General features: G+C 37.0%; 1 protein-coding gene across 1 annotated transcript in view; it reads left to right on the top strand.

The window, feature by feature from the left end:
* DYNC2H1 (dynein cytoplasmic 2 heavy chain 1) overlaps positions 1–14,587 on the top strand; it is a 339,893-nt gene that overhangs the window by 52,745 nt on the left and 272,561 nt on the right. The window contains 9 exon segments of the mRNA XM_025465708.3: positions 1,076–1,281; positions 2,340–2,522; positions 3,348–3,530; positions 5,110–5,333; positions 6,051–6,166; positions 9,014–9,213; positions 10,501–10,765; positions 11,627–11,834; positions 14,334–14,463. Of these exon segments, the coding sequence (XP_025321493.3) occupies positions 1,076–1,281; positions 2,340–2,522; positions 3,348–3,530; positions 5,110–5,333; positions 6,051–6,166; positions 9,014–9,213; positions 10,501–10,765; positions 11,627–11,834; positions 14,334–14,463 (1,715 nt within the window).

Here is a 14,587-nt window from a genome sequence, read left to right as displayed (position 1 = left end):
AGTGTATCTTGGACATTTTGAATATTGTATTATGAGTATTGGGTCTTGTTTAAATCCTTCCAATAATGTTGATGTTTTCTGTTAGCACTTGATCCTGTTGGGTTCCGGCTTCAGGTTCCAGCCAGCCTTCCTGGGTTGTGGTTCTGGTGTCAGTTCTCTTGTAAAAGTCATTGAGTAATGTGCAGGATTGTCAAGGTTACACCACTGATTACATTTCAGTAATATAATGAAATCCCCTTCACGTGTGTGCCATCTAGTGGCCAGCTCTCAGAGTCTTTGGTTTGATGGTAGGTGGAAAGCTTCAAGGCTTAAGGAGGGGAGCCCAGGGAGGGAGAGCCCTTTGTGCCCATGCTCCTTCCAGGAGGCTGGAGTTTGCTTGGGTTCCTGTCCTGCTCTCCTGGCCAGAATGCTGCCTCTCATGGGCTCTACTCTCATGCTTGCTTTCCATGCTGGTGCCTGTGTCTCGGACTGGCTGATGGGAGAGAGCGGGCAGGGTTTGTCCTACCCTCTTGGGACCCCAGGGTCTCTGATTGCAGAGGAAGGTTCACTTCCCTCTGGGTTTTAGGCACCTCTGGGTCTCTCCTGCTGAAGCTGTGGCTCCCAGGAGTCTCCTTTTCTGCTCCTCACACCTGAGCTATGGGCCTCACCAGGAGCTGACTGCATGGGTCTGGCCATCCAGCTGCACAGACTCCCACTCTAGGGAACAGGAGAACAAAAACAGAACAAGGGGGCACTTCTCATTCAGATCTTCCCCAACTTGCCTGATATTTTTGCTTGCCAGACTCCTAAATAACACTCAAGTACATGTGGTCCATGTTTTACACTTGCGTTCGGGGAGAAACAGGCTGCAGGAACTGGAACCCTTCTCTCACTGAATTTTGATGCTTTCATTTTCATACTCAAAATTCTTATTTCCTACCAGTGGATTTGACATATTTTGATTTGTATGATTTATATTACTGTATAATTCAAATGTATTATGAAATTACCATTTAAATACATTAAAAAATCTGTGCATATATAATAAATAAGTCCCAAGCTAACATTTTCTCCAAATATTTTAATTTGCATACAGAGTCTGGCATTCTGGAACTTAAGCTCAAAGCACTGATTCTTGATATTATTCATAATATTGATGTGGTGAAGCAGCTAAACCAAGTTCAGGTTCATACAACTGATGACTGGACCTGGAAAAAACAAGTCCGATTTTATATGAAAAGTGATCACACATGTTATGTACAAATGGTGGATTCTGAACTTCAGTATACTTATGAGTATCAGGTAGGATTGGTAGCAAAAGTGTTTTATTTTTTCCAGTTGAAATTATTTATTTTAAAGGAAATTTGCTATTGGTTGACAGAATTATTTTTATTTTAGTTGTAACTTTTAAGAACTTTTTTTCTGTGTGACTGTCTTCTGTTTTATCATAACTAAGAAGATGTTATATCAGAGAAATACTTATAGAAAGTTACAACAGTGACAGTATTGTACTGAATTCTGTGAATGTTCCTTTTTTTAGAGTAATGTTTAATGCAGCTCTCTGTGATCCAGGGAGAATGGAATACGGCTGCTGTCTGGCCCATGCCTCCTCACTCATGGTCAAGCTTGGTACCACTGCAACCACGCCCAAAGATGCTTGCTTAATGTTCTCAGTTGCGAGATGAGACTTTTCAAACAAATAACCTAGCTCATGTAACCTGTTTTAAAAAAATTCTGACTGCATCCTCTGTGCCTTGTCCCATCATAATGAGTCAGTCATCAGAATGTTAGACGATTATGTTGATAAAGTGTATTTTGAGACCCAAATCTGTCTACCTAAATTAAGGAAAAACTATTAACTGTAGCTGGAATTGGAGTCTATTTTCCCTAAAACTTGTAAATTCAAATAGTTCTCAAAATTTCTATTAATTTCATAAGGAATTTTTTCAAAATAATTACATTTGAGTCTCTAAAATGGTTCTGATATATAAAGATCATAAGATGCAGGAAATTAATTTACGTGAATTTTTAAATACAAGATTGTTGTATAAGATAGTTTTGGATTTCTTAGCCTTAGTAGCACATCTTTGTACCATTATTAAGAACTTGAGAGACTATTTGGAAAACCTTACGATATGTCAGTTGAGGACGGAGTAAACTACATGCTTGGTGTTAACAAAGTTTAATTTCAGTTTGTGCTTTAACAAGTTTCTTCCACTAAAAACATATTGTAGATATTTTTCTGGTTAACAGCTTTAACTTTTTTGTTGCCTTTTTAGCTTTTTAAATAGCCGCACAGCCACATGTTTGTGAGGTTGAATAAAGCACAAATATTGAAACTTTATGTTCCCCTCATGTAGGGCAATGCTCCCAAGCTGGTTTACACGCCGCTGACAGACAAGTGCTACCTGACTCTTACGCAAGCCATGAAGATGGGCCTCGGGGGGAACCCTTATGGGCCAGCTGGAACCGGGAAAACTGAATCTGTGAAGGCCTTAGGCGGACTTCTGGGAAGACAAGTTCTAGTTTTTAACTGTGATGAGGTAGAATGCGTAATTATCAACTATGTAATCGTGTGTGAGTTGAGTTTAGATTAGGATTTGTGTACTTAAAATTGAAATACCCTATTTCAAAGTCACATTATTTTTGAATCACTTGAAAACAGAATTTGTTTTATTTGAACAGTGAGATGGAGAGATGTTGCAGAGAGGATAGTCTCAGAACTTTTCTAAAGGGAACTAGTGCAAATAATTTTGAATACAGAATGGAGGATTATATTAGAGGGTAGAAATTTTTTTTTTTTAAATTAGTTTCAGAGGTAGAGGCCAGTGATTTATCATTTGTGTGTAACACCCAGTGTTACTCACATCATGTGCCTGTCCCCTTATTACCCTGTCTCCCCTCCCACCTGCCCTCCAACGACCCTCAGTTTGTTTCCCAGAGTTCACTCGTATGTGGAATTTAAGAAACAAATGAACATAGGGGAAGGGAAGGAAAATGTTTTTTTAGTAAGGAGAACAGTGAACAGAAAAGAGAAAAAAAATTCATTTTGCAATTATCATTTTCTAAACATTTTGTGTCGAATGTGTATTTCAACTTAAAGAATAACTAAAACAAAATCTCGTATCTATTTAGTTCTGTGTACTGTTTTTTTTTTCTGTGTACTGTTTAGAACATTTTTACATCAATTATTTTGTTTATTCTTTGAAACCACTCTGCAGAGGGTAGCTATTTAATCTGTACTTAAAAGAGAGCAAAAGAGGTAGAGATGGGTGAAATTACCTTATCTGTAAATGTCAAAGTATTAATTTATTATTAGGGATCTTAATTATTTTTTAACGGATTTAATTTTTGCTGTTATTTTTTAGGGCATTGATGTGAAATCAATGGGACGAATTTTTGTTGGTTTAGTGAAGTGTGGGGCCTGGGGCTGTTTTGATGAATTCAATAGACTGGAAGAATCTGTATTGTCAGCAGTGTCTATGCAGATCCAGACAATTCAGGATGCTTTGAAGAATCATAGAACTGTGTGTGAACTGCTTGGCAAGGAGGTACGGAATATGTTGGGAATTGAAAAAATTCAGATATGTTTTACAACTTTGCATTCCTCAGGCAAATACTTGGTATTTTTCCTGGCACCCCTATGTGTGACCTCTGTGTTCAGCCTTTGTACCTGTGAATTGTCTAAAGTTTCTCACCCAGTTTTGGTCTGACTTTACCGTTCACCATCAGACTTTCAGTACTGAATAATTCATTTATAATGACAGCTGCTAACCTGTCCTGGGCACTTACTCTGTGCTGGCTGCTTCCGGGGATTGTCTCGCTGGTACTCATGATCTTTCGATGTAGGTACTGTTGTGTTTTCCACTTTGTAGATAAGGAAAGCAGAATAAGTAGTGGGCTGGGAACTGAACTGGGTTGGTTCCATTCTGAAGGTTGTGTTTTTGATCACTGTTCTGTATGAGTCTGACAACATGAGTACTTAACTGTGTTTCTGGTCCTTCCTTTTCCTCATCAGAGATACGTACCCATATCATGAGAACTTGAACTTATTTGTAGAAAGTGTAGGCTTCCCTATAGAAGGTATCATGTTGAAAACACTGAAAGTTAAAAGAAGTGTGAAACGATCTTCTAATCCATAATAGCGTTTTCACAGGATAGGTTTTTCAGGGGAGGGCAGGGAAGTAAGATCAATTATGAATTATTAACCTGTTACTTACATGATGCTTAACCTCTTTATAAAGAAAAGAGAAACTGATAAGCTTTTACTTTTCTGCCATCAACATTAACTTTTCTTATACACTGAGGTTTTCCCTCCTTTCCTCCTCTGACAAGGGAGGGGTTTTTTCTCCAAGTCAGCACTAAGCTTTCTGCTTCTGCTCTGAGATCTCCTCCCAGGGACCTTGTCTTTGTTAGGCCCTCTGTTACAGTTTCAGCCTTTTCTACCTGTTCTTCATTGGCTTTTAAATGTAATCACATCTTTTCCTTTTTAATGACATATGACGTCAGATGAAATAATATTATAATATTTGGTATAATTAAAACATAAACAAACCTTCCCTTCACTTGTCTTTCCAGCCACTTCTCTTTCTCCTTTCTTCCCTTTATAGTCAGATTTTTTTTCTTCTTTTTTCTTTTTTCTTTTTTTCTCTAGGTACTTAATTGCACACTCTGACTTGGCTCAAAGTGTGCTGTTGAAAGTGCTCCTATTGGGTGCTCTTGTGATGGTCTGCTCTTCCTGTTAAAGCATTAATCACACTGAGCTTGCCTGTAGACTGGAAGCTCCAGAAGAGCATAAATTCTTAGTGACTTCGGGTCACAGTTGCGTTGTCTCTGTGTACCCAGCAAAGAGCCTGATACATGGAGGCATTTTGTAAGCACAGACAGAAATAGATGCTCAAAATTCCTGCCTTGTAGGACTGATATAAGGGACCTTTGTAAATATTGTTCCTAAGGGAGTTATTGTATATTCAGTAGGGAGATGCATAGCTCGTTAGCAGTTATCTTTTGTCAAGGTATAAGATTTGTGTGTAGAAATATGTACAGTAAAATATATATTGTCTATTATCTGTTAAAATATTTATCTACAGTTAAAATATATGCTGCCTATATTTCAAATTAACATTTCAGGTAGAAATAAATTCCAATTCTGGAATTTTTATCACTATGAATCCTGCTGGAAAAGGTTATGGAGGAAGACAAAAGTTGCCTGACAATCTGAAACAGCTTTTCCGGCCAGTAGCCATGTCTCGTCCAGACAATGAGCTTATTGCAGAAGTTATTCTGTATTCAGAAGGCTTCAAAGATGCCAAAGTCTTGGGCAGAAAATTGGTAGCTATCTTCAATCTATCCAGGTGAGTTTTCCTCTCTTAAATATACTTATGTTTTTGGTTCCAATGATTGTTTATGGATTACTGACCTATTTACCTGTTCAGTGATTTTCATATTGGGGATTATATTGTACTTAAGGTATTGATAGGGAAGATCTTAGTTTGAGTAATAAAACATCTGACTCAGAACGATTTATCTTCCTTAAATGCTATTAATTTGATCTCCCTTTTTTCTGCAAAGTATTTTTATTGAGGTGCTCCAGCTAAATGATGTTAATTGAAAGGATTTATCAGCAGGACCTTCAAAACCTCCTGTTCTTTGGAGGGAATCTTCCACGATTTTTCTTATGTCTTATTTCTAGTAATAGCAATGGACTGTTAGGTTCTTTTGGTTCTTTGGGTGATGTAGAATTCCGGTTCCTATTAAGAGCTGGTGAGAGCTGCAGTGCCAGAAACTGAAAGCCAGATGGATTGATAGAATAGTTGAGGGATAACAGGTGCTTGTCATTTAGTGTCTTCAGGAAGGTCATCAGCCAGGTCATGACAGTTAGCCCTGATCCTTGGGAGTCCTCTTTCTTCAGTGTTTTACTGGACAAATCATATTACATGATTGGGTCCTTTACAGGAATTAGTGAACTATCAACACTGCTTTCTATGTGTTTGTGGTTATATTCTGCATTTTAAGTAGAGTGATAAAAATAATTTCTGTCTGATGCTTTGCAATTTCCGTGTCTGTTTAAGGGAACTTTTGACGCCTCAGCAACATTATGACTGGGGTCTGCGAGCCTTGAAGACAGTTCTTAGAGGAAGTGGAGGCCTTCTTAGGCAGCTGAAGAAAACTGGCATGAAACAGAATGGTAGGATTTGTTATTCAGATACAATCTTGTTTTTTAAAATACACTTTAACTTAGAACAGGTTTAGATTTATAGAGAAGTTATAAATACAGATGGTGTTTGAATCCCTGGCCTTTAATTTCTCCTGTTGTTTACATCTTCTCTTAGAATGCTACATTTGTCACAGCTAGTGGACCAATATTGATGCTATGTTTAACTAAAGTCCGTACTCTATTCACATTTTCCCTGGTTCTTACCCAATGTCCTATCATAACTTTTACATGTGTGTTAAATACTAAACAGTTGTGATAGATAGAGGAATAGTGTAGCCTGCTCCTCCTCAATCTTTGGTGTTAATAGAAACATTAGATTTAGAAATAGAAAATAGAAACATTTCTCCATTAGAATCACCAAGAGCCTTATTAAAGCACCAATGTTGACCCTTGGGCCCCAGTTTCTATAGGTTCTGAAGCAGAGCCTGAGAGTGTCTTTCGTCTGAGAACAAGAGCCATAGAAATGTATAGGAATTTTCTCTTCCCAAGAGCTAGTATACCAAGCAAAATTACCCTTTAAAATTTTTTTTTAAGATTACAAAAAATACCCTTTAACTGTAGAATAATTTTAGATTTAAAGTTACAAAGATGGTATTCCCATTGTTTTCTCTTATTTGCTGCGGTACATTTGTCAAACCTAGGAAACTGAGGTTAATAGGTTAATATTACTATTAACCTCCAGACTTCATTTGGATTTCACCTGTTTTATCATTAATGGCCCATGTTCTGGTCTAGGATCAAGGCCAGGGTGCCTCATTGCATTTACTTGTGTGTCCATACTCTCCTGGGCTCTGTGACACTTTCTCAGTCCGTTTGTGTTGTTTCCATGACCCTTACAATCTTCAGGGGTACAGGTCACATGTCATGTAGACTCTTGCTCAGTCTGGGTTCTGTCGTGATGTTTCTTGCATGATGAGACTGGATTCTGAACATTTAGAAAGAACACCAGAGAGGTGAAGGGCTGGTCTTAGCATGTTGTATCAGTGGGTGCATAATGACCACGTGACATCACTGGTGATATTCACCTTTATCTATTATTTTAGTATTATCTTAGTATTATTTTAGTATTTGCTAGGTTTCTCTGCTGTAATAACAACTGTATAGTTACTGTTTTCCTCTTTTCCTACTATCCTTTTTGGAAGCTGGTTACTAAATGTAGCTCACCTTCAAAGTAGGCAGGCAAGGATTAAGCTCCATTTCTTAGAGGGAGGAATATCTGCAAATATTATTTGAAACTCTTCTGTTAAATAAGATTTGTATCTTCTTCCCTATTTATGTGTTTATCGAATGATCTATTCAGATCAGACTCATGATATGTTATTATATTTTTAACACCTTTTTTCCCCCCATTTGTATAAAATAAATGATTCTCCCACCCATGGATGTGTGCCTTTTTGAAGGGCCAAATATTCAATTCTTTAGATTACTATTAAAAACTAAGTTAGGGGCACCTGGATGGCTCAGTTGTGTCCAACTCTTGATTTTGGCTCAGGTCATGATCTCAGGGTCCTGGGATCAAGCTCCAGTTCAGCTCTGTGCTCAGTAGGGAGTCTACTTAAGATTCTTCCCTCTGGCCCTCCCCTCACTTAAGTGCCCTCTCTCTTTCAGTTAAAGTAAATCCCCCCCCCCCAAAAAAAACCCCACAAAAAAACAAAACTAAGTTAAAACACTGAAAATAAGTCAGCATAGAAAAACATCCTGTGAAATTATCTATTCAGACTTTTTTTTTTCTTCAAGATTTTATTTATTTATTTGAGAGAGATCACAGAAGGAGAGGGAGAAGCAGACTTCCCACTGAGCTGGGAGCCCGATGTGGGGCTTCAGCCCAGGACCCTGAGATCATGACCTGAGCTGAACACAGATGCTTCACTGACTGAGCTGCCCAAGTGTCCCTCTATTTGGATTTTTTTTTTTTAACGTTTTTTTTTTTTTTAATTTTTATTTATTTATGATAGAGAGAGAGAGAGAGAGGCAGAGACATAGGCAGAGGGAGAAGCAGGCTCCATGCACCAGGAGCCCGATGTGGGATTCGATCCCAGGTTTCCAGGATCACGCCCTGGGCCAAAGACAGGCGCCAAACCTCTGCGCCACCCAGGGATCCCTCTATTTGGATTTTAAATGATCAAAGTATACATCTTAAAAAGGGAATCTGCTTTAGCTCTGTTGGCATACACCAGGGAAGATAGTCATTTGGTGCTTTAGCTCTGTTAGCATATACCAGAGAAGATAGTCATTTGGTGAGTTACTTAAATTACTGCCTCTGGTGATTTTTAAGAAATGTTGAAACCATACCTGTAGTCATTAAAGATGGCTTATTAATGCTTAAAATAAACTCTATTGTGGTCATACCTTCACTGCACATACTTAAACATGGAAATATTCAGCAATTATAGAGAAATACCAGACTAAAGATAGTTCTGGCCTTCAAAAACACATCTTTCAGTTGCTATTTAATATCTGTAAAAAACTAAGAATCTTGTAATGATACTAGTATTTATATTTGGTTTAGAGATGAGTTTATAAAACACTTCTGAGCAGGTTTGAGTTTTTTTTATTAATCGAAGTCTAGGAACTCTGGACTCAAATTCTATGGAAAGGAGTGCAGAACTGTACATAGGGATCCATATTTCTCAGCCGTCAAAAGAAAGTGAGGCAAGCTTGTCCATTCACATGGTAGCACATGGTTTGAAATGTTGCTAAATTCTAGCACGTCATTTAATGACTGGTAACACATATCATGGTACTTGAAAACTGTACAGCCATTAAAGCTTTCTAAAGTCAGTAACTAATAATCTTAAAATGAAACTTTTTCTCCAGTTGATGAAAGTCATATTGTGGTACAAGCACTGAGGCTTAATACAATGTCCAAGTTTACATTTGCTGATTGCTTGAGGTTTGATGCACTGATTAAAGATGTGTTTCCCGGGATTGACTTTAAAGAAGTGGAATATGGCGAACTGAGTTCTGCACTGCAGCAAGTCTTCGAGGAGGCCAATTATGAAATCATTCCCAATCAGGTAACCATCGAGAACACTTTATAATAGGGGTGGCTGAGGGAGTTAAGCATCTGACTCTTGGTTTCAGCTCACGTTATGATCTCAGGGTTGTGAGATTGAGCCCTGTGTTGGGCTTTGTGCTCAGTGCAGAGTCTGCTTGAGATTCTGTCTCCCCCTCTTCCTCTAGCCTCCCTGCCCCCCCCCCCAAGAAAGAAAAGTTTATCCACTAATGTTTAAATAACTTTTTTATAATCTTAACAGAGACTGTAGTGGAGTGCTGTACTGTCCAAAAGGTAGCCATTAATTACATGTGGCCATCTAAATTTAAATGTAAAGAAATTAAAATTACATTTAAAAATCAAGTTCCTGGGACACTTGGGTGGCTCAGTGGGTTAAGCATCCAACTCTTGGTTTTGGTCATGATCTCAGGGTCATGAGATCAAGCCCTGAATTGGGCTCGATACTCTGTATAGAGTCTGCTGCTCCCCCACATGTGTGCGCTCTCTCTCTCTCTCTCTCAAATAAATTTTTAAAAAAGAATATATTGACCCTTTCTCCTAGTTAATTCCTTATTAACTATTTTTATCTTTTATCTTTCCATTTAAATCTCACTTACACAGGGAAGCCTTCCCTGATCTTTGAGTCCAGATGGGGTTTCCTTGCTGTGTTTCCATTACTTTACTTACATGTACTTATTAATGCTTAATCTTATATGTGACTAATACTGATCTTTGCCCACCAGATAAGAGTGTTCATGGAAGGTGGAACTCATGTCTATTTTTGCTTATCATTTTATTCCTAGTGCATGTTACAGAGCCTTGCCCATAGTAGATCCATCATATATGTTTTTGATAATTGATTACATATGATTGTTTGACTTTGACAATTTCTTAGGAGAAATTCTTTTTAGTAGCTTTTTTTTTTTTTTTTTTAATGTATCACAAGTACATGTTCAAAGATGAACATTTTCCCTCAGGTTTTTTTTTTTGTTGTTTTTTGAGAGATACAGGATATAAATGCATGAATCAACACGTGAATAATATATGTGAATTAATAAAGAAAAATGATGTACATATTGTCAAATGACTTGGAAAGTATACTTGTTTCTTTTAAAGAAATATTGGGGTTAAATATTACAGTGTAAATATGCTTGGATTTATTTAGGCATTATTTTGTTTAAGGCTGTATCTTTCACCGAAGAAATCAGAGGCTTTCGTTTTATATGTTTGGAGTAGAACAACTGTTACAGAAGGAGAAGAGAACTGTGTTTGATTATAGACCATAATATACATGCTTGTTTTCTACTAGATCAAGAAGGCCTTGGAATTGTACGAACAGTTACGCCAAAGAATGGGCGTTGTCATTGTTGGTCCAAGTGGTGCTGGGAAGTCAACCCTGTGGAGGATGTTAAGGGCGGCACTGTGTAGGACTGGCAGAGTGGTCAAGCAGTATACCATGAACCCCAAAGCTATGCCGAGACACCAGCTGTTAGGCCATATTGACATGGATACGAGGGAATGGTCTGATGGCGTTTTGACAAATAGTGCTCGGCAAGTAGTTCGAGAACCTCAAGGTTGGTCTGTGTTTTGTGCCTCATTACTTTACTTAATAACCTTTAGAGGATGATGGAACTTGTCTCTAATGTGTCCTTAAGCCTCATACGTGACCATAAACTGCCTTGTAAATGATGTGCATTGATATTTTACTTTAGAGGGGCCCAAGATGTGCTATCATTTTGGTCTCTACTATATGGGAACTTCTATTATAATAGAAACAAAGTGATCTGGGTAAATTGTAATTCACAATGAGATTAATTCACTGAAAATATAGGAACTCTTCGCTGGTGATATTGTAGTGCCTCATAAATAAGATGACACTTTATATGGGGTTAAAATTGTGTGTCTGAACAGTTTTAACTCATGAGTTGGAATACAGTAGTTTGAGTAATTTTGAAAATTTAAGTCATAAAACAGTAGTCTTCTTGGTCTCAGTTTTTTGGCTTGGTGTTTAAAAGGATTTTTGGCCAGAATCTGAGAAGACTTCCTACTTTTTATTAGGTCACAATTAATAGTTGTTTTTCTAAGCCAGTGAGTGAAAGGTTTAGAACTCTAAAGACATGGCAAAAATTTTTCATTTTGAGATCCCAGTTCTGTGTACTTGTGGACCAGTTTGGCATTACCACATGGCATATGAGTGAGTCTTCAGCTGCTTGAGCCAGGATTGCTTGTGGTTCTCGGGCATGGTTGTAGTGCACTTTCACATGGAAAATTTCAGCGTGTTCTACTTTAGTTCTTTATATTCATGGGCAGGGATAGAAAATAACACTTAGTGGAAATTACTTCTAAAGAGTAAGGAATGAGTATTTTATTCCTTATTTTTAGTTGTTATTACTGGATATATTTTTGTTTTACCTCCACGTTCGTTTTGAAAACAGATGTGAGCTCATGGATAATATGTGATGGTGATATTGACCCTGAATGGATAGAGTCTCTGAATTCTGTTCTGGATGACAATCGACTCCTCACTATGCCCAGCGGAGAGAGGATTCAGTTCGGCCTGAATGTGAACTTTGTATTTGAAACTCATGATTTAAGTTGTGCTTCGCCAGCCACAATATCTAGAATGGGAATGATCTTTCTTAGGTAACCATCAGAGCACTTGTGTATATTATGTTAGAATATTTAGTTACTACTTTGGTTTCATAGCTAAGTGAAATAAGTGTATGAATGATGTATGTTTTCCTCATTTTAACTTCTGTTAGGTTTTACTTTGTTCAGAGAGTAGCTGTTTTATTTCAGTTTATTTAATTGTTTCAGTGTTTAGTCCTATTACTATGTTTGCATCAGTGAGACAGCAAGTATTTAGTTGTTTTGTTTTTCCTCTTACTTTTGTTTAAATGTTACCACTGCAGAGAAGTGAACCCACTGGTTATGAACTGGAGGCTAATAATCTAAAACTAAGTAGCAATAGTTTAATCACAGAAGGGCCAACCTAGGATTAACAGGTCCTATGGAGTGACCTTTCTTTGAACAAATTGGAAACCTTTTTACTTAATGTTTATTTTCTTAGGATATTTGGAAGAGGCTTAAGAGGGAAAAAATGAAGAATAAACCAATTTTAGATATCATGTTTCATAGTCTCATGCCAGAATGTAGACATTGTAGCCAATTTCATTTTCCAAAATGAGTAATTATTTTTCTTTTGCTTTTTGAGTGGATGTTTTAGAGTTTGATACTTGTCTATATAAAGAGCCCTACTCTTTTAGAGCCGTTTCAGGCTATTTTTGGTGTTGTATGACACATGATAGTATTATCAAGTTGGCTCAGAATGTTTCCAAAATTAATGCTTGCTTTTTGATAGTATTTTAGGGAACATTTATACTAAATAGCCATGAACTCCAATTAATACTTTAAGGTATTATTAAAAAACATAGCATTGTTTATAAATTTTGTAGCTGTATCTCACACAATTTGTCTTCTCTGTTCAACATATTCTTATAATCTTGTGAGAAAAATATGATACAAGGAAAGTTTATAACTAAATGTTTACATTTATTGAATGCCTATTATGTATATAACTTTAAGTTAAGCATTTTAGGAGAGCCAGAGCAAGAAATGGGTAAAACTAACACGGAGGACTCGTCTTTATAGAGCATCCTTTCAAGTAGAGGAGATAAAATAAATGTAACAATTACAACACATGGTAGACTATAAGTGACATAAATTGTAAGTAGAGTGCCATGGATATTTAGCAGAAAGACCACATCTTGCTGCACAGGATTTAAAAATTGTTGGTGAACCAGATATGGTTCATGAGAGGTGTGGCAAATATATGATTGCATGTAAAATACAGACACAAATACGTGGTAACATTTTGAGCTGCTTTTGATTAGCTTATAACTTGGTTTTAGGTTTCATTTCTTCAGCAGACATTTGTTGAGCATTTGCTATGTTATAGGCCAAATGAGGACCTTTTAATAGTGAAAGGGAATGCTGTTAATGCTGGGACAGCTGGTATAAAGCAGGATCATCTTAGATGAAGCAAGATGTATAGTTGCCAAGACATTGGGGACATACCATTGACAACAAAGTCTATTCTGCAGGGGCTTAGTGTCTTTGATTTGTTTGACTTGAACTGATCTAATGGAATTTACATTTTTACCTCTGACTGTTCCATTTTTCTTTACCTTTTTAGCCTGGATAAAATGTGGGAAGAGAAATTCAAGGGCTCAGTAGTTACTAGTGTTGCTACAAAATAGTGGTAGAGAATAGGAAGGAAGTGGCAAAATCATGAGCCCTTGTCACTTCTAAAATTGTTAACCTATGAGTTGTTTTTGCCATATTTTTTGGTAATTATTTAAGTATAATTTTAAATAAGATGTCACTATTATATTTCATTTCAGTCATTGGATGTTACTCATGTAATTAGGTGCTTTGCTAAATAATTCTATTTTACTTCACAAAGATCTTTGAGTTTTAATAGTGGCATGAGAATTTAGGTAGTTGACTTTTTTTGGGATAGAAAAGAAGAAAACATATTTTTAAAGATCTGTATTAAGATACAGCTGTCCTGGGACGCCTGGTGGCTCAGCAGTTGAATGTCTGCCTTTGGCTCAGGGCGTGATCCTGGAGTCCAAGGATCAAGTCCCACATCAGGCTCCTTGCATGGATCCTGCTTCTCCCTCTGCCTGTGTCTCTGCCTCTCTCGAATAAATAAATACAATCTTAAAAAAAAAAAAAAAGGTACAGCTGTCCTTGAACTCTACTGTGTTTTTGAAACACCCAGGGATTTTGTTGAAGTGAAGATTTTGTTTCAGTAAGTCTAAACTTGGGACTTGGGGCTCTCTATTTCTCTAGTCCTAAGGATTTAGACCACTTCTTGAACAACCTGTATATATTTAGTTCCTCTTTAATTTGTTTATAATATAGATGAAATTTCTTTTACAGAAAATGACATGTATGTGTGTGTCTATATATGTAACTAATATATACGTATATGTAGAGAAATAACTGAAGTCCACTCTTATATACTAGCAGCTATAAAAGTGTATAATAATGTCTATTGGAGCAGAAATTAATTTTGAAAGTAAGTTGACTGTATCTTCCAAAGTAATTTCTTACATGCTTATTAATCTGTTTCAGTGATGAAGAGACAGATCTCCATTCTCTGATAAAATCTTGGTTGAAGAATCAGCCTCCTAATTATAGGGATAATATTGAAAACTGGATTGGAGATTACTTTGAAAAAGCTTTACAGTGGGTTCTGAAGCAGGTGAGTTAGCCATAATATTTAATAATTATTTAGGCCAGAATTAAGGTGATGGAGAGTGTTGCCTAGATATAGCTGCCTTTTAGTGGATCTCAGCCAGAATCTGGGGGTGGAGTGAGAGGTAGGC

This window comes from Canis lupus, chromosome 5 (genome assembly GCF_003254725.2).
Source record: "Canis lupus dingo isolate Sandy chromosome 5, ASM325472v2, whole genome shotgun sequence".
Classification (NCBI taxonomy): Eukaryota; Metazoa; Chordata; class Mammalia; order Carnivora; family Canidae; genus Canis; species Canis lupus.
The sequence above is the reverse complement of the archived record's forward strand: the minus strand, read 5'-3'. Positions and strand labels throughout refer to the sequence as shown.